We start from the raw sequence: 26,470 nt of genomic DNA on the forward strand, positions 1-26,470 counted from the left end.
GCTGAGGAGAGGCATCTGCACGCGTTGGACGTCCGGAGGGCCTTGGCATTTTACTTGTAGCGTGCAAAGCCTTTCCGTAAATTGACCCAGCTCTTCATCACTTTGGCAGATAGGATGAAGGGCCTTCTGGTTTCTTCGCGGAGAATTTCCAACTGGATCACCTCTTGCATAAAGACCAGTTAAGAGCTAGCAAAAGTCCCGCTGCTGCCAGTGGTCAGGGCCCGTTCGACTAGAGTGCAGGCATCTTTGGCGGCCTTCCTGGCGCACATCCTGATCGAGGACATCTGTCGAGCCACGATATGGTCCTCGGTCCACATGTACACGTCTCATTATGCCATCACTCAGCAGGCCAGAGACGACCCTGGGTTTGGCAGACCTGTATTACAATCTGCGCAGCCATGAACTCCTATCCGCCTCCACAGGAACTGCTGGAAGTCACCTAATGTGGAATGGTGTTCTTCGAGATGTGTTGCTCATGTCCATTCCACGGCCCATCCTCCTTCCCCACTGTCGGAATTTCTGGTGAGAAGGAACTGAGGGTGGAGGGAGCTGGCAGCGCCCCTTATACCGTGTCATGCAGGCACCACTCCAGAGGGCGCCAGAGCCGCTCCCCTATGGACACTGCTGAGGGGAAAAACTTGCGGCACTGGTGCATGTGGCAAGCACACACACACACACACACCTATTGTGGAATGGACCTGAGCAACACATCTCGAAGAACAGCAGTTATGGAACAGGTAACTGTCTTTTCTGCTGTTATAGGAACATGACCTTCCTGAATGACATTAGCGATGTGCACAGAAGCCACCTTCTGTTGGCATAGCTGCCCCTACACTGGGGGTTTTGTTGGCATACCTATATTGCTGTGGGGAAGAGGATAGCATTTTTTCCCCTGACTGACACAGCGATACCAGTATACATTTTTAAGTGTAAATGAGGCACAGAATGCAGACATGCTGGATTAGTGCTCTAACTGCACCCCTCATCCTTTTGTTGGCAATTGAAATAAGTTAGTTTGAGCTTTTTGTTTGATATTGTTTCTTCATCAAACAAGCCCCTTCCTAAGGTTTCCTCCCATTACCTTTCAATCTTAGAACCTGGTTCCTTCAGCCTAGAGACCCGCTGCCATCTCCCTTATGTCCAGAGTGGGTTGTCATGGTAAGTCAGCAACGATCAGTTGTCATTCCCGTGCAGGGTCCCAATACCTACTGACAAGGTGGGTGGATAGGAAACTCTGCCGCTTTGTTAACAGTTGAATTTAGCTAAATCGTTGCACATAACAATGTGGAGGATCTTGGATTCGGTGAACACAACAGCATTTGAGTTCCCATTTATGATTCATCTGGATAGGACATTTTACTGGTTGTTGAAATCTGTGTTCACGTTCATGCATAGGGTTTTTAATTTGTATCCAACTGACAGATACATTACAAATTTAATTGATTTGGTGGCAATGCAATTTTTATTGGACCAAACGGGGCAATGAACTCTGAAAACCTTTAAATTCACATTGTTCTTGTCCAGAATATACCCAAGTTGTGTTAGGAAGCTCATGTGGAAGGGTATAGCACCCAGGACTGCCTTTTCCATTCTTATGATTTGATTATTGTTTTGTTTCTTTTATAATTTCTTGCTGTAATTTTTGTTTATGTACCTGCTGTTCCATGAGATCCTCATTAAAAGAAGATTCACATCCCATGGGCTGTCTTACTCATCAACTTAAAAACAATAGTTTGTAAGGAGTAATAAAACAGGATTTGACTGGAGCCTTCTAGAAAATAGTTTTAAAAGTAAAGGGCTCTGAAAGAAGAAGGGATTTTAAAAGAAAAGGGTTGTTAATGTGGATTTCATTTAAAACAAGCATTTTTTATTTTAAAAAGCCATGGTCTCATTGATATATTGGCTTTCGTGGAATGTTTGACAAAAGTACATTATTGATGTAAGAAACCAGTTAAGAGATGGTTACCAAGATAATGGCAAATTAAATTTCTACTCATGTAGTGATTAATTTCCTACTAGATCAGTAAAACATTTTTTAACAGAATGTATTACCAGGATGAAACATGGTGGTAGAACATTTTCACCAATTATCGGTAAACTGTACATTGCACTATATTTTGATTGGTTATCAACCTGTCTTACTTTGTTAAAATAGTTCCCACTTACTACCAGAATAGTGGTGGTACCACCATCAGTAGTACTAAACATTGCTTGCAGAAAGTCTCTGGATCCTATCAGTGTAATAAAACATTTGACCATTTAAGTGATCCAACTGGTATGTCCATGTTTCATTTAATTAATTTTTAAAAGCAATTTGGGCAGAATTTTTCAGTGGCTCATAGGAAACAGGTAACAATATTTGACCTACAGAAGCACTCTAAATGTATATACCCTTAGAGTGGTGGTGTATCTCTCTGTTCTTCTTTTGGTCCTCAAAGGCTTTACGGATGCATTGTTTCTACCATTTGGGGATATACTTGGTGGTAGCTTTTGTTAGATGTGCTTTTTAGGTGAATTAAGGAACTTTATACCCATGACCAGTGTGAATATTAAGTAGTTCTTAATGCTCATTTCTGTTCTTGAGAGAACTTTGTTTTCATGAAAATTAGATTGTAAATCGACATTAAAAGTTAACTTCATCACCAGTACTGAGAGCGGGCCTGTAGGTTTCATTTGCATATCTTTTGAGAGATTAGAGATTCTAATTTTCATATAAGAACAAGATTTGCCTGATGCTTCTGGTGTTAAAAACAAATCTGGGAATGTCCCATGTTGATTAAATAGGTCAAAGCCTTCCAAGGCTGAAAGATTTCTTGAAATTAAGTTTTCTTAAAACAGAGGGACCATATCATACTATTTGTTCTAATCAGATCCTCCCACTGAAACCAGTCAGTCTGATGAAGTTGTATAGTCAAGGATTACAGCTAGATTATGGTGGAAGGGAGACAGCTTCACATCTGAATACTGGCCAGACAATATGGCTTTTGTTAGCAATTAAACTTTGCCCATAACTTCTCACTGTATTTGGAATGTTCTCCATAAATTTGAGCATTCAAGATGTCTTTCTAACTTGTTCTTTAAATGTAAAATGTTTCTGATTATAAGTAATTATTTCCATTTTGATTATTTGTCATCTGAAACCTCTGTACTTGACCCATTACTCGTAACAGAGGAAACTAACATGGATAATAGCTTTGAGATTTGGATCAAATTAAAGGTATATTGGAAGTATTGGAGAGAAATGTGAAAATACAATTAGGTTAAATGAGCCTCTTGCCTTATCTTTGTTTCTTCATTTAATTCCAGTTCTGTGTGTTTAAAGTTTTTATTTTGAAGTTTTAAATGAATTGATACCGTTATCTGGGAGTTGAATTGCTCTGTCTTCCCTATTACCCAGCAACAGATGCTGTACAGTTCCCTTTGGAACTTTTATCCATTGAAGTCAGCAGGAGGCGCTCAGTATCTTGCAGCAATAGGTTAAGTAGACTTGATAATAGAGACTGGTGCTGCACTCTTTAAAATCAATGGGAGCAGGATAAGACCCATGGAGACTAGAAACTTCATTTTGGAGTCTGAGGTCGTGTATGCGTCTGAAGTTTTGAAAGCAGTTTGTAGCAGTTACATCAGCAGTGCTTGTGTTTTACATGTTATAGAATGACCGTGGTGGTGGCAGAGAGAGAGACCACACACCCCCTTTATGGTTTGATAGAACACAATGCAATTTTAATTGGAAAAATCAGTAATTAGGTTTCGGTACCCTTTGAAATCATTGCAGTTACTAAATGTTAGTGTAAATGTAACCATAACAGCATAATAGAGCGTTTAATTAAATCATCTGATATCAGTGGTTGCCCCATTCTTTTCTCCTACAGACTTGCAGCTGGTTGTGGCAGAATGCACCATCCTAATGGCCTTGTATTAAAGGGGAAAAGAAAGTATGTTCTATATCCACTAGTCTTTGGACTGCTGAAATGGAGGACAGGCATAGGCCACAAATTTCAGAAGCAAGTTAAGAATCAGAAAAGTAAAAAAAAAAAAATCCCATTTATTATTGATTGATTTTTTTGTTTGTTTGTTTTGTTCATTGGTCTCAAAGGTTCGGCGAGTTCACATAAGAATCCAAGCTTTTGGATACTTAACTGAACAGAATCGCCAAATATTTTTGAGCTGCTTCCGGTGCTATACAAAAATTAACAGTAGATTAAAAGAATATTATGGGTGTGAGAGAGAGAGGGTGTATATCTTGTGGGAGGTGGTGAGGTGAGCTAATCAGTGTTTGGCTCTGGAGAAGGTTTACTTTGTGCTTCCCATGCAAGGCTGCACTGGAGTGGTCTCTCTCTCTCTCTCTCTCTCTCTGCCAAATTCTGTCTGTGCCCTACTCTGTTATATATTTTTTTTATTTTATTACATTACTGTGGGCTCCATCCACAGCCTTAAGCTAATACAGTTAGCTCTTCCCTTTTAACCCTCAAGGAGTTCCTTTCTTGTGGAAGCAATGTTTTGGTTTTTTACTGGGCATATGGCATGGCACCTCAGTTTCCGTGCGTTTTATTCATGCTGTTAGAGCATATTTTAAAAAGCCTCATGTACTGACGTATCCACTGTGGACCATGTTCTAATAAAAAAAAAAACCCCAAATCTTAGGAAGAATTAGGGAAGTACCATCATTTCGGTCCCTACTAATATTTTTATCATGGCACGTGAAGAAATGTTTCTGTTTGCTGAGATTTTTAGATGTAATTCTTTTTTAAACTAGGAGATAAAGTTTCATGTAGACTGGTCTTTGAGGGTGGAATAGGTGTGTATATGTGTGGTGGAGAAGCGGTTTCCTGGTAACCCCTGCATAAATCTAACAATCATATAATGTTCCTCCAACTAAAACTTCAATATGGTGGATGCTTCTGGGTGAGCACTATCCTGTAGGCCCCTATTAGCTGACCCATAGAGCATATTTTACTTCATAAAGCTTAGTAGGTATTAATTGGTGTGAAATATTGTATTGCAAAAAGATGAGGAAGCAGGAAGAGAGTAACTCAGAATTAATTTTAGAGAGTGCTTGCTGGTTTAGCCTGATTTATGCAGTATCACAGTCAACGTTGTCTTTTGTAGTGCCTAGAGATACAGATGTTCCAGCAGCAGCAGCAGCTGGTGGAAGCTGCAGTAGTATTGCATGGTTAACGGCACATCACTGGCATTTTGCTAATGGATCCTTGTATGTGTATTTACGTTCTGTTAGCTTCCGTTTGATCTGTAGGAAAACTGAAGTTACCAGAGCATATATCAAACGCTCGAATGCATTATTTTAAACCTGAATTTATTTTCTGTTGGTGCGTTTTTCTGCAGTTATTCTGGAATTGGGCAGGGATTCAGTAAGTAAAACACAAATTAGATTTATGATACGAGGAAGCCCTCTGAAAAAAATCTTGGAATTGGATAACCCACCATAAAATAAAGTTCAAACAAGCATACTTTGAATTGGCTTTAAGCAAATCCTGTGAAAACATGAATCTTTTGAGTGCTTCACAAAATTGGTAGAGTTACAGTATGAATTTTGACTTACCTTTGTTAATTTTCCTCCGCTGTTAACCCACCTTTCCATTTTTGCATATAAATAATTAGTCTGTCATGTGTTTGCATTTCTTTTAAATTTGTCTATTTATTGTTTGCTTTGGTGGTGTTCTTTCATTGCTCTTCTATTATTTTGACGAAAGCTTTGATCCCACATCCTAGACTATTGCTTATGCACACTTTTGAGTGCATAGATCAGTATAAACTATTTAGTTTGTTCCTTTTCTACTCATTTTTGTTCAAAAATGTGGCAGTATACATTTTTACTATATTTTCAAACTAAAAACAGAAACCTTAACTCTCTAATGTGTTTTCCTGAAAACTGTGTACCTTTTTATATATACATTTTAAAAAAATTTACCAGTTCTTTTTTATTTGTATAGGGGAAAATGCAGTGTTGCCCTTCTGAATGAGACAGAATCTGTGTTGTCATATCTTGATAAAGAGGTAATACACATCACTAAATCTTTTTTGTTTACTTAGACTCTCTAGATCTGAATATTTATCTTCTGATATTTATAGTAGGATTTTAGTAAATGCAGTACAATTTAAAAAAATCAGTTTTGAATGTCTTGTTAGAGATTTGGTGAAAATACCTCTTGGTTTTATGAGAATTATGGATTAAAGTCATTTAATCCATTGTATCTTTTCTCTTTTTATTATAATAGTCAACTAAATAGTTGTTGTCACCTGGACATAAAAATTAAAATATACACTTCCTTCAGACATGTTAGGTGCTTTTTTAAAAAAGTAGCTTAAAATATATTATAAAACCTTGAACATAAAATGCCTTTTTCAGTGGTTTTAGTTATTCCAATATTAGGCAAACACTTTTTTTTTTGGTTTGAAATCAGTACGAGTTCATCTTCATAGTTGTATACCAGCACCATTAATGTATTATAAGCATGACTCTAAAAATAGTGCTTAGTTGCTACTCCAGTCAGCAGAGGTAAAGGGCATACTAGTGCTTTTTTGGTGTAGGTCTTATTCAAAAATTGATGGTGTTTTGGACTGAGTTGTAATTTGTAAAAATCTTTGAGAGGGTAATTAATTAAGGAGGGGGAAATATAATTCAGAAAATGGTTTCCATCAGACATACCAAATTTTGGGGATAAGTAGCTGATCATTGTACCTTTTTAACGTTGCACATACACTCTTATGAAATGTCTTCCAAACAATTTTATTCAATATAAGAGACTCTGTATGAGCCATTTAAACAGGGAGACAATATTAAATTTACTTAAATCTGTATTCACTAAAATGGAGATTAATATATTTTGTAGCTTTTTATTTGCCTGTCTTGCACCCTCAAAGGGAGCTTGGAAGCTCCATACAAGTGAATTTGATATTGAAAGAGTAGAGGATTTTTTTTTTGTATTTGTAATTTTTAAATGAAAGAAGTTTATAGGATTAAAGTTAAAATGAAACAAATGAATTAATATTATTGCAACTATCTCTTCCTTTTTAGGATACTTTTTTTTATTCGCTGGTATACGATCCATCACTGAAAACGCTTTTAGCAGACAAAGGAGAAATCAGAGTGGGACCTCGATATCAAGCAGATGTACCAGACATGCTTGTTGAAGGTAAATATTTTTTGGCCTTCGAGTGTGTTTTTTTAAAAAAAAACAAAACAAAACAAAACCCAAAACAAAAAAAAAAACACCCCAACATATGACATTATTTCTGTTGAGTTGCAAAGGTGAGATAGGTACCTTCCAAAACAGAAAGATCTTGGCTCTCTATTGTGAGGAACAGAAAAACTACATTAGATATAATGGGGCACCAAAAGCGGGAAGATTGGGTAACCGGTGAAAGGACGTTATGACCCAGTGAGGGTTTGTGTCATGATATGATATAAAGACGATTTTTTTTTTAATTGACCATTTGTTTGGTTAAGTTGGCTAATTTCAGGTAGGCCTCACAGGAAAAGGTATCTTAAGGACGCACATTATAGACCCTCTAAAGCAACAATACAAAAGAAAAATGTGTGTGCTCCTAAAAAGGCATTGCCTGCTGAACACATGACCTCCCCTTGTTAATTATCAACTTACATCAAGGTTAAGGTGGTATATACTATTGCTTTTGTATTTTGTAGCAGGGTTGAAATAAACATTTCTTCCCGAGAACAACTTGAAAATCATAGGTCCTCTTACCTTGCTCATGTAGTTGGAATTTTTAAGATTTGTATTAATCTTTTTTTATACATAAACTTTATTTTTTGTTTTTATATGAATTTTACGTATGGTATATATTTAAAGCTGATTGGTAATGTGAGGGGTGTGAACTGTTTGCCATCTATTTTTAGTGCACATATATTGGCTTTGGAAATTTTATGAACAGTCTTTGTTACCGAGTTTTATGTTCTGATTAGAGTGGTAGTAAAGGAAGCAGTTTTCTTGAGGAATGGCTAAGATATAAATATTATTTCCCAACGATCTTGGGTGTGTGTTTCTTAATAAGGGAAGAACTTTTATGAAATTCATCCCAGTAGCACAAAGTCAATGGGAGTTCTGAGTGCACATGAAATACAGGACTGCACCTTTAATGGAATGTTAAAGTGCTCTTTTATTCCTGTCCGGTGTGCTGCTTGTTTTGTTTGTTTTAAAAACTAGTGTTGTTCAAAGTTTGTCTAATGAACTATGTAATGGAAGAATTTTTTTTCAGCAAGAAAGGTAGACTGATTGTATTATAGATGCAAGTGGCAGATCACTGCATTATTATTCTGGTTATGTTATTTATTAGCTACTTGACAAGGTAAGGTAGTCATGGAAAAACTTTTTCAGTGTTGCTTGTGAACAATATACACTTGCTGCAAACATGACTGGAATATGATGCAATGTACCTGGTTCTAGGGAACCAGATAATTTGTTTATTATATAAAGATTCATATGATGAAAGAGAGTGTTTACTAAGGATGTGAATAGAGAGCAACTGTGACACTTCTGGGTACAGGGTGAATCACTACCACTTATTACAGCATGAGAAAACCTTGTCTGTGCCCATTGGGGGAAACTTGTCCAAAACTACTGGCTGCTGACAATATCATTGCTCCATTCCAGGTTTCGCAAGCCCTGTTCTGTCCCTCTGCAGGCTACCAGTTTGCACAGCCCAGCCCTTTGGCTCCCTAAATAAGTCTTTGGGGCAGAGCAGAGATTACCTGTGGTGAAATCAGTGGAGATGGTTAGTCCCAGAGTTGTGCTCTGGCCATGGGGCACAGACCTCTCCAACCTGTCTGTACACTCCACTTTGTTACGCTTGAGTCCCTTGACTGCTGGGCACCCTCAGTGAAAGCAGATTTGCTGCCTCTGTGGAAGCAGTGCCCTCAGTTCACTAGCTTCACCTCAGTTCAGCACTCTTCTTAGCCCACAGCACTTAAGGCTTGTTTACGCATAGAGTGCTGCAGTGGTGCAATTGCAGTGCTTAGTGACTGAAGATGCTATCTACGCTGACGGGAGAGCTACTCCCATCAGCGTAGGTAATCCACCTCATCAAGAGGCAGTAGCTATGTCAATAGGAGAAGCCCTCCTGTTCACATAGCACTGTCTACACCAGAAGTTTGGTCTGTATAATTGCGTCGCTCATGGGTGTGGATTTATGTGATGTAGTTATACCCGCATAAATCTGTAGTGTAGACCAAGCCTTAGTCATGTCTGTAGTAAAATGAAATAGAAGTTTATTTGACAAAGCTTAAGATAAAAATCCAGATAGAAGCAACTACAAGGACTGGAAACATACGGTTACAGATCAAAGGAAAATATAAAATGCAATTTAGAGCCCACGCTTATTAACAAATTCCTTTTCTGTCTAATAAGGTATTACTTAACCAATGGTCAGTCAATACAGCACTTGTTCAGTTGACAACTTCATGGTTTCACTTTACAACCATAACAGAGTTCTTTTAATATAGGTTTTTGTATGGCACTTAGAGCTAGGGCCCTACCAAATTCACGGCCATGAAAAACACATCACGGACCATGAAATCTGATCTTTTGTGTGCCTTTACCCTATACTATACAGATTTCACAGGGGAAACCAGCATTTCTCAAATTGGGGGTCCTGACCCAAAAGGGAATTGCAAGGGGGTCACAGTATTGTCACCCTTACTTCTGCGCTGCCTTCAGAGCTGGGTGTTTGGAAAGCAGCCACTGTTGGCTGGATGCCCAGTTCTGAAGGCAGCGCCCCACTAGCAGCAGTGCAGAAGTAAGGGTGGCAATACCAGACCAGGCCATCCTTACTTCTGTGTCGCTGCTGGCGGCGGCTCTGCCTTCAGAGCTGGGCTCCCGGCCAGCAGCCGCCGCTCTCCAGCCGCCCAGCTCTGAAGGCAGCGCCGCCGCCAGCAGCAGCGCAGAAGTACAGGTAGCAATACTACAACCTCCCCATACAATGACTTTGTGACTTCCCCCCACAGCTCCTTTTTGGGTCAGGACCCCTACAATTACACCAACATCAAATTTCAGATTTAAATAGCCGAAATCATGAAATTTACTATTTTAAAAATCCTATGACCCTGAAATTGACCAAAATGGACCGTGAATTTGGTAGGGCCCTACTTATATCTATCGTTGCAAACTGAAATTTAAAAAAAGAGCATCGACGTGCCATTGTGAGAATTTAAAATATGTATTTGTACCCATTAATTTTTAAAAAAAAGCTTAGAGACTTAGTATGTATAAGCAAGCATTGAAGCAAGGGGGGGAAATGTTTTATAATGGTCACCTAGTAGTGACCATTAAGGTTTCTTTGTGACGTTGGTTATAAATATATTTTCATGTATACATTCTAAACAGTTCTTCTTTGGGTTAAAATATTCATTCTTAGTCTCATCTCGAGGGAATTCCCCCCCCCCCCCCCAATTCTGTTCACCAACTATTCAGCTGTATTAGGTGGACAAATATAATTTTGAATGGTTAAATAACAAACTAAATCTTCAAGATCCAATCCAGTGCTCTAGCTTCTAGTCCACAGGGATCAACTTTGCTACAAACAAACAAACAAAGCATGATAACCTATTGCTGCTATCAGCTGCTTTGTTCTCTCAAGTGGGATAGGTCTGTATGATGGATCCACCCCTGCTGATGAACCTTGTGGGTGTCAAGATGATGCCACATGATGGAATTTCTGATTTTTTTTTCAGTTTGCCTTTTAAAAAAAACCGAAGGAATTATACACCAAAAAAATGTTAAAAAACATTAACGTTGCAATGTCAAGCACTGAAATGTTGGTAAATGCCAAAATTAAGGGTACCTGTGTATCCTTGTGCCTGTGCAGTATGATGCAGTCTTTCATTACATGATCCCATACTTTTTTTTACACAATACCCCTGCCTCATTCATTGCACAGGATGGACCCTGCTCTGGGGATAAATCTGGCTTCTGTACAGGACCCCTGCTTCCTTTGTTGCAGACGTTGGAAGCTGTGTAGTGAATGAGGCGGGGGACTGCAGAAAGAGAAGGGACAGTCTCATGGCAAAGACAGTTGAATGGTGCCCTGGAGAACTGGATTCTATTCCTCCCTGCCACAGAGTTCCTATGCAATGCTAGTTAAGCAACTAGTCAAACTTTTCACAGGTTGTCACTAATTATGTATTCCTTGTTTTCTGGGTGCTTGACTTGAGAGCCTGGGGTCTGATTTGCAGAAGTTCAGAGCACTCATAGCTGCAACTGAAGTTGGGGACTATTCTTTGATCGTACAGAATGTGATATAACGCTAAATACTGTGGGGGGAAAAATCAAGTTCTGGATGTCCCAAATTGGACTCCCAGAGTTAGTGGATACTTTTGACCATAATCTCACCGTGCCTGAGTTGCCAGTCTGTAAAATGGTGATAATATGGGTCCCTCATCTCAAAGGAGTGTTGTTAAAATATATGCATGAATACTTATGAAGCACTCACATCTGTAAGTGATGAGTGCCATAGAAAAGCTCATGAGGAAATAATTCTGTATTCAGAGCAAAGTTTGAATAGTGTGCAGTAGATAAAGCCTGTGCCACTCATTGGACAAGGGGAAAACAAAACAGTGAATAGCTGCTCATTGAGAGCACTGTCCATTCTGTGTACTAAATGAGGCTGGAGCCTTATAGAATAAATACGTAGTCTGTGGAAAAAATATGTAATCATGTCATTAAAGACTAATCATAAAGGAGACACACAAGAGGGCAGAATTAAGACTGAACAGGCAACCTTAATTCTTTCTTTTCCTTGATTTTTTTTGCAACAATAACGCGCACAAATTTTTTTAAAAAGAACAATATCAATTTACCTTAAGTCAGTTCCTTGCTGAATTTAAGCTAAACTAATATAAACCAGGTTTAAGTCTGATTAAAAGTGCACACACTGATTTTTTGCACTGGTTTAGCTAAATCCATTTGAAATAACACCTTTAGTTAAACTAGTGTTACTTTGGATCTTGACTAGGCCTCAATTAAGCCTTTCTTTCAACAGCATCTTAAAATTTAGGATGTGAACTAAGCCTGCTTTGGAGTGAAGCTGCTATCCATTTTTGTCAGCAGGGGTTGCTGCGGTATCAGCGTGAGGCAGACCCTCCCTTCCCCCCCAGAGCTGAGCGTCACATTCAGTGCTCCCAACTCACTCCGGTCTGGGTCCAAGAGACTGACTTTTTAAAATCTAAACTCATTTCCTGGGAAGCAGCACAGTGCATCAGTGAGCTAATTTTCTGGCCTTATTTTCTGGGCTAATGGAAAGTTGTTTGATGACAACACTAATAGTATTCAGATGAGAAGTATGCGGTAGCAGCCAATAGGGAGTGCATTTGTAGGGAGATGCATAGAAACCTTGTAGGAGGAGACAAATGGCTGAGTGGCTCTAGCATCCACAAAGAGCCTCTGTTTACTTATAACTGCACACTGTGCAGTATGTTGTTCCATTACCAAGCTAATATTTTTATATTTCCTAAAGAACATAAAATGTAGGTGCTTCCTCACCCAAAGCCAAAATAAAAAGGCTTTGGACAGAAGGCGGGGAGGGATAGCTCAGTGGTTTGAGCATTGGCCTGCTAAACCCAGGGTTGTGAGTTCAATCCTTGAGGGGGCCATTTAGGGATCTGGGGCAAAAATTGGGGATTGGTCCTGCTTTGAGCAGGGGGTTAGACTAGATGACCTCCTGAGGCCCCTTCCAACCTCTGCACTATTCTAGAGAATAGAATATCAGGGTTGGAACAGATCATATCCTCTTTCCCCCAACCCAGAAGCAAGGTGTCAGGTGCTTGCATATCTGGACTTTCTTTGTACAGCCCATGGTCTTCAGCAGAGGTTATGCCTGATATGGTTTGCTTTTGGTGTGTGGGGCTAGTCTGCCTGCGCAATTTGCTGACCTGTTGGCCATGCCTCCGTTACTTTTCTGAGCTTCCCACAACTGTTCCTATATGATCCCAAAGAGGGAGTTGCTGCAGAAATATGTTTGCGGGCCCTGCTCTTTATCCCCCCCAATCATGGTATTGTATATTTATAAAATTATATATATTTGCTGACATTTATCAGTTCTTAGGCGTTTGGGTTCTTATTTATCCTAAAGTCAACAACTTTTTGTTAATGCATGACTGCAAGGTTCCTAAAGCTGCAGCTTTAGGAAAGCAGTACGTTTTAAACGAACGGCTGGTTTGTGCTAGAGAGATCAACATTATCATTTATTTTGCTTAAATTGTTGAATAATGACACTCCTTGCATTCAAAGCAATTTATAAACATGATTGTATTAATCTTCACATTGGTGGTGGTATCCCCATTTTACAGATGGGGAAAGTAAGGCATCTGAGAGGTTAAGTGACTTCCCTCAGGGCTACGGAGTCAGTGGCAGAGCCCAATTAGAATGATACTGCAAATGGATTCTACCCCTCTGTATCTATCTAAAAAATACAAATAAAATATGAAAAATTCTAATGTGACAATCAGCATCTCTTGGGAGCAGCGACAATAAAGGTGTAATGGCACTGTATAAAAGACTGGCTGCTCTAGCCTGTGGTGCACTTCAGGATCCACGTCTGTTTGGAACTCTGAGGAGGCAGGCTAGGATGGAAAGGAAAGGCTCTTACATAGCTCCAGGACGGAGGTCATAATTTAGGGTTATGCTCGAGAATCAGAGAAGTTGCAAGAATATGAGTAATACAGTTGAAGTGCTGTCATCAATCTGAAATGTACAACAAATCAACACGTGGGAGGTCCCTCCTCCCTTTTACTTCTCAGTGATGGGAAAAACCTTTCCCTCAACACCTTTCCCTGTCCATTCTCCTGTGCACCCTCCCTGGCACTGCCCCCTGCCCTGCTTTATCTTCCCAAATCCCTCTCCGCACACCACCTTTACCCAACTCCTTCCCATGGGCCTTGATACCTGCACTGGGCTCAGTTCTCTGTGTTACTCTCTCTCTTCCCAGTATGCTGTCGATGTCCCTGTCCTCAGCTCTGCTTCCTCCGCAGCAGGCTATTCTTGTCTGCCTGAGACCCTGCCCTGCCCTAAGCTGTGCAGGGGGGAGAGTGCTGTTGCTTGGAGAGGGAGAGGCACATATCCTGGATCTCTGCCCTTTGTCTTCACACTTAGCTCACCTTTGTATTTTCTTCCCCCCCTCACCTTCCCACTGCTCCACCTGCCCACTCGAGCTGCAGCATTCCTGCTCTGCACAGGCAGGGAGCAGCTTCTCTCTGCAGGAGCTGGCAAGCCCTGGAGCAGCCCCTGTTGGGGAGGTCAGAACTGCAGTCCAGTCCTAGCTGCTGAGGCTACCAATAGCGGCAGCTGCAACACTGGCTACAGCTCAGACAGAAACCCTGGGCTACCAGGAAAAAAAAAGTGGAAATGGTGCCTCTCTTGGCACATGCCCAAGCCTCCCTAGGGAGGCGGGCCCCACAGTTTGAGAACTGACCATTTTTTCCTTCTGTTCGGATGTTAGAAGTTGGTTGGCGGAGTACTTATTTTTGCAATGCCGGAGAGTGAGGGAGCAAAACCACAAATATAAATATATTTGAACAGGATGGGTTGATTTAAATCAAACTGATTTAAATCACTGATTTTGGTTGTGCTAGCAGGCTATGGGACAGAATTCAGATTTTTCACAATTTGATTCTTCATTATCAGTTTTCCACATCTGCCACTTGAGTTTTAAGGGATTCTATTGAGTCTGTTAAGAAAAACTGACCGGCAGTTACATAAATGGAGCATGATGATGTGCTCTTCCAGCCACTGCCTCTTGAATTTAGTCATTCTCATTTACCTTTACGCAAAAGCTTGGGTTATGGACTATAAAGTTAAAATGCATAAGAATTACAAAATGCCAAGATTAGGATTAAAATGGCAACATTAAACTTCCCCACAGTGCATTCAGTGTGTATATCTCTAACCAATAATCAAAAATACAACCTATGCACCGTGTGACTGAGTTAATATTGTAATTGCCATAATTGAACAATTTCTATGTCTCACCTAAAGACTTGGACCTGACCTACATTAGAAAATTAGGTCTACATTAGAAAAATCCACACCCTGAGATATGTAGTTAAACTGATCTAAATCCCTGTTTAGAAAGTGCTAGATTGATGGAAGAATTCTTCTGTTGACCTAGCTACTGCCTCTTGGGGAGGTGGATAACTATGCTGACGGGAGGGATTCTCCTGTCAGCATAGGGGGTATCTACGCTGAAGTGGTGCAGCTGTAGTGTTTTTAAATGTAGACAAGCCCTCTGTGAAATTCTGTACTGCACCTAGGAGGTGTGGCACTCAACTCATGGCTCAGGATGAGGGAGTCTGAGGTGGCTTTAAGCCAGCTGTACAGTTTACTAATCCTGGAATGCTCAGGGGCTGGAGATGCCCCTGGTCTCACAAGATGGTTTACGTGATCTTACCTAAGTTATTTCAGTTTTCCAGGGCTGCTTTATGGCCTTAGGGTTGCCAACTTTCTAATAGGAGAAAACCGAACACCCCTGCCCTAAGGCCCTGCCCCTTCTCTGGGGCCTCACCCCCATTCACTCCAAACCCCCCTCTCTCCATCATGCACTCATTTTCACCAGGCTGGGGCAGAGGTTTGGAGAGCGGGTGAGGGCTCCAGCTGGGGGTGCAGGGTTTGGGGTGGGGCTGGGGATGAGGGGTTTTGGGTGCAGGAGGGGGCACTGGGCTGGGGAGTGGGGCTGGGGGGGGTTCCAGGCTGAGGCAGAGGTTTGGAGTGTGGGAGGGGGTGTGGGCTCTGGTGTGGGGCCAGGGATGAGGGGTTTGGGATGCAGGAGGGGGCTCCGGGCTGGGGCCAGAAATGAAGGTTTCACAGTGCGGGCTGGGGCATGGGGTTGGGGTGCGGGAAGCAGTGAGGGGTGTGGGCTCTGGATGGCACTGACCTCACGCAGCTTCTGGGAAGCGGCAACATGTCCCTCCGGCTCCTAGGTAGAGGGGTGACCTGGGGGCTCCAAGTGCTGTCCCTGCCCACAGGCGCCATCTCTGTTGCTTTCATTGGCCACAGTTCCCAGAAAATGGAAGCTGCGGAGCTGGTGTGGGAGGTGGCGCCTGCGGGCGGGGGCAGCATATGGAGCCTCCCTGGCTGCCCCTCCACCTAGGAGCCGGACGCACCAGCTGCTTCCCAGGAGCCACACAGAGCCAGGCAGGGAGCCTGCCTGCTCCACTGCGCTGCCAACTGGATTTTTAATAGGCCGGTCAGCTGTGCTGACTGGAGTAGCCATGGTCCCTTTTCAACTGGGTGGTCCAGTCGAAAACCGGACACCTGGCATCTCTGTATGGGCTGCAGTGCTGCCTGGAATCTCTTCCATAGGCATCGGCATGTCTCCTGTGCAAGGAGTTTCCACAGTGCCTGCTCTTCCTCAAGCTTGAATTCTGGGACTTTTAGAACCCCTGTATGCCTCTCTGGCTCTTTTAGCCAGGGCTTGTCGGGGGGGGGAGGGGGTGGGGAAGGGAAGGGAAGGTGAAGATCTCGCCCTCAGGCCACAGAACCAAACAGAGATGGAATATAATTAGACTAAGCCACAGAGATGTGGTCAAGAAGCCCATCCGACGATAGGAACCTGGTCTACTCTGGTCTAATTAACTACTGAATAACAGACATTAAAGACCTTGGCCAGTTGTTCATCATTATCTGTATCAATGAGAAAATGTGTTCATTAGGAGAGAGATACGCTTTGGAGCTTCATTTTTTTGAGGAGCAAAATAATAAAAGCATCCAAAGCCCCAGTGTAAAAGCCAGCAATCTCCCTTGTACTTCTGAAAATATTCAAAGTAAGAAAGGATTAGAAAATATTCCAAGTAAGTAGTACATTTTGCACAGGCAGTTTCACTTTTACTACTGGTTTTCTTGAGGGCAGCCCTTTTTTAAATTGATGCAGCTGTAACAGCTGAATGATTAGAAAGGAAGACGGAGATTGGGAAGGTTCTAACTACTGCTTCTTTTGGCTGTTGAAAACTTTTTTCCAAGTAAATTTTTTTAAAACAATAAAACTTGTCTCTTCTCCAGAAGAGAAGAGGATATTTGGGAGAAACCCCGCCTCATATTCCATGTCACATGTTCAAGTCTGAGAACAATATTAATTTTTTTAATGGACTGACAGATTAGGCCTGATCTGCAAAACTTGGATTCAAACCTGCTAATGTTTGGGAGTATTGTGAATCCAGGGTTTTCGGTTGGGCAGTTTATACGGCTAAGAAGACAAGTATGAAGTTCAGCTGTGAATGTCTTTTTCAGATTCTGAACACCATGAAAGTTGCTTGGATTAAAGCAGAGGTTCTCAAACTGTGAGTCGGAACTCCAAAGTGGGTTGCGACTCCTTTTCAATAGGGTTGCCAGGGCAGGCGTTAGAGTTCCTGGGTGGTGGGGCTCAGGTTACAGGTTCCCTGTCCGGCGCTGAAGCCCTTGGGATTCAACTTTGTGTCCTCCCTCATCCCCCCCCCCCCCCCCACCGGGAGTGGTAGGGCTTTGGCTTTTTCCCTCCAGCCCAGGGCAGCGGGGCTCGGGCAGGCTCAGGCTTTGGTCCCCTTCCTGGGGTAATAGCAATTTTTGTTGTCAGAAGGGGGTCGCACTGCAGTGAAGTTTGAGAACCCCTGGACTTAAGGTTTTGGTTTGAGCCTGGCCCATGTAAATGTAAAGCTCAGTTTTGAGTTGCTTGGAGGCAAATAAAAAATTAGATTCTTTGATTTCACAATTCTTAATGCTATTGTGTCTCATATTAGCAGGCTCAGATTAAAGAATTTTGGGGCCCTGTGCAGTATAGAAATTGCCCCCCCCCCCAACACGCCTTCCTTAAACTAGACAGAGCATGTGATATAAAAGATAATTGACATGTTACGCAAAACTTCCTAAGAGGGTTCCACCCTCTTCCCCCCCCCCCCCCCCGAGAGGTTCTCGACTGGGGGTGGTTGGGGTGTGCCTGACTCTCTGGGAGGATGTGGCGAGCCATCTCATAGTCTGGCATTTAGGGTGGGAGGAGGTAAGTGCTAGGCTGCAGCACCACTTGTTCAGATTTGGCCCAGCTGCCCTTCTGTCATGACGTGAAGGGGGCTGGGCCAAACTTGAGTGAATGGCATTCTGTTCTGGTGTGCAGGGTTGCAGTGCCACTCATTTTCCTTCCCCCCCCCCCCACAACTGGAGGTTGGGGGGGCACTGAGTGCATATTGGTTAATCCAAGCCTGCCTGTTAGGAGCACCATTAAAGTGTTAAAAGAAATACAGAAAAAATACAGAATCCTTAGAGGTAGATCCAAAGATAGATAATATAGCTAATAAGTGCTGTTATAGTTAGGCTTGTAAAGATTAGATTTTTATAGGTAAACGTCTATTTTGCCATGCATGCACAAACTGAAAATATATTTCCATTGATAATCAAAATTCACAGATAGGCAGAGTAAGAAAAATGGAGCTTGAGAACTTATTTGATTTGATTTCAGGATATTTATTTTGTATATTTTGACATGTGATGTTGACAGTGTGTTTTAACATTGCCCAGTAAAGGGTTAACTTTTTGAATGTCCGTGTCTGCTGTCAGTAAATAATTATCTGATCCCACAAAATAATTACACAACTGTGGAAAATAAAAAAGCTTAAAAATAAACACCAATATTATCTATCAAAATTATAAAAAAAAAAATTGACTTATTTCAAGCTTAGTTATAGTGAAACATATATGTACAGATTAGAATTCAAATCAATAAAAAATATAGCTTCCTTTAACTCTACCCATTTTTATAAATTGGAGTCAATAATCATGCCAATTGGTTGCGTTCTGACATTGGCAGAGTATGAGTGTTGAGCCCATTAATAGAATAAGTAATCTGTAGAGAATAAAATACAATAGGTATGTTTTGTAAACCTACCAACAAATATGTTCTATTTGTCTGAATTCAGCATTGACGAAATAGTAGGTGTCCAAGATTGCACCGTGAACCAGGAAAAATAAATAGTCAAGAATATACTGTGCATTAGATCGTTGACTTAGGTGTGTTTGTACTGTTTGCAAAGCACTTTGAGATCCTTGGTGTAAGAAACAACATAAGACAAAATAATAATAATGCATTCTCGACTTTGCCTTCCTGTTTTGACCCCCTCTTTTTGGATATTTGTAACTGTCTCATTAAAGTAACTTAAGTACATTTGTAAGTTTGTGTAGTTGAATAGTTCCGCTGACTTAATGGTACTATTTGTGTGCTTAAATTTACAAACATGCTTAAGTACATCTCTGAATTGGAGCTTTTAATTCTTAGACCAGCTGACAAGTTCCTGACTACCAGCCAAATGCCTAAATATAAGGGGGCATGCAGGTGTCCGTGGTACTAAAACTTTTAAACAGTTAAATCGCAGGATTTGAGAGTTTATGCAATAGTATTATCTACTGACCTGAACTGGTTTTTAGCAACAAGTCTTCCATCAAGATTTTTTTTTAATACATTTGGGTGAAATCAGTGGGAGTTTTACAATTGACATCAAGGGAGACCAGATTTCACACTTTATTTAGCTGCTAAAGGAGATTTTTGCCATGAGCTCTCTTGTTCCCATGGATGATGTTCATAGTCCCAACTACTTAAACAAAGGAAATGGTTAAAATATATTGCTTCTCTTTCTGCCGGCTGGCCACAGTGTAAGGCTAACGGCCTTCATTGATTCATTGGTATAGAAGGCTGTAGATCATTGTGGTTGGAAAGATCTCTTCATTAATAATGGCTGGAGTCCTGTCTGAGATTTAATTTACAGGCATGAACACATACAGGGTTTAGACAGTCTTCTGAGCTTGATAATGATTGTATGGTCAAATTGTTACATACTTACTCTACAAAGTAATGTACTGCAGTGAACATTCACTAGCTGGCTTTCAAACCACAGCTTAGAGCTTAATTAACTTCCATATATTTTTCTACTCCAATAACTGCATAGATGGGCTCATTGTAAGTTCAGTTTTCTGTTTGCTTGTTTGTTTCTTTGACAGTTTTCTGATGTTTAATTTTTTTTGTAAGCTACTGTATAGCTGTGGAAAAACAGATTACCAGATGTGAATGAGAGATATTTTTACACCTGAATAATTCAAAATCTGCTTCATTTTACAGAAAAAATTGTCATGTTGATTTATGCATTTAATTTATTTAAGGGAGTAGTCCCATTGGCTTCATAGACCCATAGTCAATGAGACTATTCACATCTGAAAAGTTAAGCATGTGCTTAAGCCTTTGCAGGATCAGGGCATACATACATACATACATACATACATACATACGCTCTCTAAAATATTTTAAAGAGAAAACATTTCCATAGCTTGTGGTATTAAACTTTCAAAAATGACTAATATACTGAGTAACTGCTTTCTGTAGGGAAGGTTGATATGCATCTTTTCATGACACTTTCCCTGAAATGCCCTACCACCTCATGCTTTTTCATTTCAAATATTATGTTAAATCCATTACAGTTTCTCTATATTCAAATTAGAATTTGTAAAAACCTTAAAAAGCCCAGTGGAGGAAAAAGAAATAAATACAAGTTGAACTTGAATTTAGGCAACCCTGTTTATTAAAAATGTACTTAATGTGATTTGCCTTAACAGTGACTAGTTTAGGTAAGTATCTAAAAACAAAAGCACCAGAAAAACATTTTAATACTAAGTCTAGAAATGAGACGATTTTCACTTGGGGTACTGTTGCTTTAAAACCTCTATACAGTACAAACCTACAAATATTAAAACATAAAAATACAAACTAAATGGGGGGAGTGGAAACCCACAGTGCAAGTCAAACTGTTCAGGTTCTTTCATAAACGTTAAAAGAGAACAGCAAGGAAATTCAGAGTTAAGGGTGAAATGTCAGACTCCATGTTGTGCCTGCATACTTGTCAGTATTTGCAATACCTACATCTAAGATAAGGCTCTGCCTTAAACTCTGGGAATGCCTTTAAAGGCCAATGTAAAAGTAGGGTGCACCGATCATTGTTTTGGATTCTGTGAGCAGTGGGGCCCGTAACTAGGTAGGGATCTTGTGGTGAAGATAAGGTGGGGAGAGTGCTATCCCCAGAGTGTTGCGCTTCTCTTTTCCCTGCTTTGTGGACGCTCCTTCTTGGATGCACAACAGTGATCACACACTGCAGGTTATTGGGAGTCAGAAAGGGTTGTGCTCTGACGTTCTGCCCTGATGGAGGCATTGGTCAAGACCACATCTTTACAGCTCACACCATTCTAAGCCCTATTGGCAGATTAAAACTCTTATCTCTCAGGTGGAGTAACTATTTCAACTAGAGCATGAAAATAATTTTTTTCTAGGAATTTGGAAAATGATGATTAAAGCTGAGTATTTACTACTTATAAAAAAAAAACCTACCTATTTTAAATTCTCTCCCATTGCTTTACTTTTTTTTATATAAATATTATCAGCAGTTGGTGCATTTTCAGAATTCCAGGATTCACATACTAATACAGTTAATTAGGCTGTTGGGAATGGGGCGGTTTTAATTCCTAGGTGATTTTTTTGAGGGAAGGATTATTAGGAATCTTAACCTTTATGACCAGAGCCGTAGAGTGTGTAGACAGTGATCAGACTAGATAGGTTTCAGCAGCAATATAAAGATGTCTGACTCGCTGTAAGCAAGTGCTGTATTTGTGTCAAATGACAGCTTTTACCGACTGGTTGGCTTAATTCAGATGCATTCCATTCATATACGCACCTTAATTTAGGGTTTATGTAAATGAAAAACTCATTTATATACTAACTGAGTAACTGCTGTTTGTACTCTTACACCTGGAAGAGACCCATCTTTATTATGTTAATTAAGGATAGGGATTATTCTGCAATTAAGTGATAAATGTACTACATTCCCCTTCTTCTGCCCTTCCCCCTCCTCAGGAGTTATTTGCACATAACACAATTTTATTTTTTTTGTAGAGTCAAATGTAAAACCTTTAAATTCTGGGCAATTTCTGGTTTATGCTTTCGGTAGTTTAATCACAGAAGCAAATAAAGTGGAAAGGCACATCCTGTCTCCAGATTCTTTATAATGAAAAAAGTTCTAAGCTCCAGCCATTAAAGCCAACAAAGGATCACCATATTAGTGTGGTTTATGCAGAGTACTGTTTGAATACCTTAGGTACCAGTAGAACGACATGCAAATTTAATCTGAAAGGTGCATTTGCGCCAACCCTCATGTGGGGCTTTCCTTGTCATTGGGTACTAGTGTAAGAGACATTCATACGCTACTTTCAGAATTGTGTAATGGATGCACATGAACACACACACACACACGTACACTCTTAGTTATTTTAGAAAAATAGTTGTATAATATTTCATAATCACCACTGCCTTGTATAGTTAATTTTTTAATAAAGAGAGAGAAAATAGGCATGTTACTTTAAAACAGGTAAGACTGGAAGTTGTATTATTAAATGAATTATTCATCAGACCATAGCAGAAAGGTGAGACTTTATTCTAGATAGTGCAGTTTAGTACCTGGGATCTTTTTCTATCTTTATTTCTAGCCAGACAACTGGGAGAGATGAAAGATATAAATATATTTTAAATTATACTTTATATTTTTGGTAAAATAAATAACTAAAAACAAGGCCTGCGGACAATCAGTCCAACAACAAATATGAGAGCAAGGTTCATGAGCTGGCAACAGACATACAGCTACCTGTTTTCCAGGGTGTTGTGTGGCAGATTAAAACGGCATTCAAGAAAGAAGTTTAGGATTCGTTGAAAGCAGTATGCTTAGGGTGACCAGATAGCAAGTGTAAAAAAATTGGGATGGGGGTGGGGGGGTAATAGGAGCCTATATAAGAAAAACTCCCAAAATTGGGGCTGTCTCTATAAAATCAGGAATCTGGTCACCCTAAGTATGCTGCCTGACACTTTTGATACCTTTGATCAGAGGGAAGTATCTGTTAACAAATTTACAATGAAATCAGAGTCTGTATTTCACTTTGACTTTTTTTTTTGGTCCTCACAATAATAGAATCAGAGCACTTTATCCTCACAATTCCCCTCTAAGTCAGGGAAGAATGGGGAGCTGAGGCACAGAGAAACTAAGACCCCAGTTCAGTGGAGTATTTACCTATGTGCTGAACTTTAAGCATGTGAGTAGATTTCAGTACTTAAAGATAGGAACATGCTTAAGTATCTTGCTGAATTTAGGCATTAGGTCTTCCATTCACTCAAGGGCTTTAGATCAGGCCCTGAATTAATTTCCCATGGAGATACTCAGTTGTATCAGTCTAAGGTGAAGTCTAAAGAGTTAATGTTGAGTAACTGCATTATTTAATTTCCTTTAATTTATCTTACTGGAATCCAGGCTTCAACTGCATTTGATCTTCATTCCTTTTCTTTTTGTACTCTTCTATTTGAAAGTTGGTATTATGGTTGCAGTTAGTTTTTCATCTGTTTGTCTAAAGTGACTAACAGAAAAACAGATCTTAACTTCTCATTTAAAAAAATAATTTGTACATGATAAAGAGAAACACTAGAAATAAGGCACTGAATCATTACTAAGGGGAAAATAATTCAGGCACCAGTCCTATTTATAACCTATATTAATATAATCCAGCAAACTAGTTTTCAGGATGAGCCTGGCACAATATAGTCCTGAGTGCAGAATCTTTAGTACCTTTAGTACACTGCCCTTGTGAGAATTTAGAACAAATGCCTCCTACAATATAAAGTCTAGAATTCCTTTTACGTCCAGAAATCTCCAGTTTTAGGCTACATCTACAGTACCAGCTTTTAGCGACATGGCTGTGTTGCTACAGCCGTGTCACTAAAAGTCGCAGTGTAGCTGCTTTTCGTAGGCTCTCCTGCTGATGACAAACTTCCATCCCCTCCTGCCCACAAAGAGCTGTTCACACCTGCACTTGTTGTTGGCAGGTGGGGGGTGTGGTGTTTTTGTTTTTTTAACACCTCTGAAAGACACAAGTTTTGTCATTCAGTTGCCAGTGTAGACATAGCCTTAATAATGTACGGGTATACCATCAAGCTTTGACCAGGTAGTCCTGTTCAACCTTTGTACCTTCCAGTTAAAACAAATTAAAAAGTCTCTAAGGTAAAAGCTGTTAACAAATATATGTATTCAATTTTACCCTTGATAGGGTCTGCCAAATTTAGAGATATACAATACAGTGTAAGGGTAGTAACTCTTAATCATATTCTTCCACAGAGGAACCTGGGGTGAAGTCCTGGACTCCACTAAAGTCAATGGGAGTTTCGCCACTGACTTGAATGGACCCAGGACTTAATCCCCAGTGTTGTATTTTTATTGGGTTATTCTGCAGTTTTCAGATTATTCAAAGTTTAAAATTAAAAGCATATACTTTAGTTACATTACGTTTATGGTATGTTAGGTGGATGCATCCATTGGGTGCATGCATCCATTCAATGACCTTTTAAAAAATTCATATCTATCTGAAAATGGCATGATTCTTCTCATAATATAAGTTCATCAAGAGTAAAACCACAGTTCATCTCTCCTCTTTCCATACTGAGTTTAAGTCTCCTGATTACTATGCAATATGTTCCAGCTACGTACAAGGGGGAATCTTCCACATTAACTCCAAATTCTCCTGGCAGCCATTTCTCAAAAACCCTGTGGTGCACTTTCATCCTCCTCTGTCCTCCAGTATGTAAATTGTATAGCCTTTGCCTTGACTTTTCAGTCGTTCTTAACATCTGCAACAATACTAATCTGTGATTTCACAGGACTTGTGTGTTGCTCTAATTTGTCCATTTATTTAGGTATCCATTTTCCTTTATGGGGACTCTACTACACCACTCTCTCACTCTGCTATGCTCTTGCAGTGCCAAAGGGCTGGTAGTACTTTAAAATCAAGTTTATCAGGATAGTTAAGTCTTTAATGGGTTCCGTTAGCTCTTTTCCAGCTTGCATGCCATTGTTGTAGGCTTAAGATGAATTGCAAAGAAAAAAAAATAGAGGTTGCACTTATGAGCTCTGCTCTCTTATGATGCCCCAGAATGCATATTTTTCCACAGCATTTTGCACACCAGAATGTATAAAACAAAATAATTAAAGAACCAGGATATTTGGGAAACCATGCCATATATGGAAAACATGAAAGTTGCCAGAGCCCTGTGGGTCATCTCCATGGTCTAGCAGAGGTTTTTGTTGTTAAAGAATGGGTAATGCTGGGTCGTAACGGGTGAAGCTGGTCTGGACCATTTTGAAGGTTCTACAAAGTTTTCTATTTGTTGTGTGTTAGTTCAGTGAATGGAATTTTTATTTCTGCAGTTTCTGAAAGATTTCTGCAGCAAAGCTAACTTTGCCTGCCTTCATGTATGTTTAATTTTCATTTCCTCATTTTCTGATATAAATGTTTGGCTTAACATACTACCTTCTTACCAGAAAATCAGGAATGGAAAGGAGTTCATATGTGCAGTTTGGCAGAGGTAACATTGCTGTTGAAAAGCTTACCCTTCTACATTTTCTGAATGTAATCGTCGTATTAGCACTTTTTTTACATTGTGTACGTTTGTACATATGTGTCCCATTTCTCATTTCCTACTTGTGACTATTACAATCACAGATGGCATGAAGCTTAGAAATATTGCGGTTACATACCTTTGCCAACATATAAAGCAGCATTTTGTAGTTACAGCTATAGAGTTTTTTGTTCCCTTTCATTGAAGTGAGAGGCATATGTATTGCAAAGCTGGATTTTTGGGATCTGGAATGTTTGGGATGGAAACCCAGAGTGTGACATGATTTTCACTTCATGGAGAGGCATACCACATATCAGTATATTTTATATCCTTTTCTCACACTTCCATACAGCTGCATTTTCCAGGATGTGGTGGTCAGTTAAACACAGTGAAAGATATATTTTTAAAAATGTTAACAGTTTGTAATGATGATACATAAGTAATCTAAGAGTATGTTTCCCACTATATATCTGTCACAAATAGAAAAGCTTGAATGTATAGACAAGTGTGTAACCCATTCATAAGTTTATAGACAAAAAATCCCACCAGAGAGTGTTAGAAATCCACAATATGTCTGTCAGTGCTGGATTTTACATTTAAATGTGAATTAGCTCTCTTAAAATGTGTAAAATCACATGAGGAAGACCACTCTCTATTGACTCTTTATCAGAGGAGGCCCATTTACCTTTTTTGTTCTCGGGTATATGAAATATATCGTGCTTGTGAAATGTGCTCCTGATATGTTGTTTGCATCCTACTGTCTGAATATAACTGGTGTATTTGGTAAGATTAATACCATGCTTCCGTTTTCATTTTCTTCGAGAACGGGCATATTTTAGAAAAGCATGTCCTGCATAATATGCTTTTTGGAAGGGCAGTAGAAGTATGTTTACCCATTGCTTTTCTACTTTGCTGTACAAATAATACATTGAGCTTGTCCTTGCACCCATTGTGAAAAATGTCTGAAAGCGCTGGCATTGTTTCGGCCTTATGCATCGCTGTCACATTCTGGGTTGCA

At 40.0% G+C, this 26,470-nt stretch overlaps 1 protein-coding gene across 2 annotated transcripts in view; it reads left to right on the forward strand.

Moving 5' to 3' along the window:
* Positions 1-26,470, forward strand: part of MTA3 (metastasis associated 1 family member 3) — a 259,662-nt gene that overhangs the window by 54,526 nt on the left and 178,666 nt on the right. For both annotated transcript variants that reach the window (XM_074949344.1, XM_074949346.1), the window contains exons 5-6: positions 5,952-6,015; positions 7,037-7,154. In XM_074949344.1, coding sequence (XP_074805445.1) covers positions 5,952-6,015; positions 7,037-7,154 — 182 coding nt within the window. The remainder of the gene's footprint in view (positions 1-5,951; positions 6,016-7,036; positions 7,155-26,470) is intronic.

The sequence above is a fragment of the Natator depressus genome, chromosome 3, assembly GCF_965152275.1.
Source record: "Natator depressus isolate rNatDep1 chromosome 3, rNatDep2.hap1, whole genome shotgun sequence".
In the NCBI taxonomy this organism is placed as follows: Eukaryota; Metazoa; Chordata; order Testudines; family Cheloniidae; genus Natator; species Natator depressus.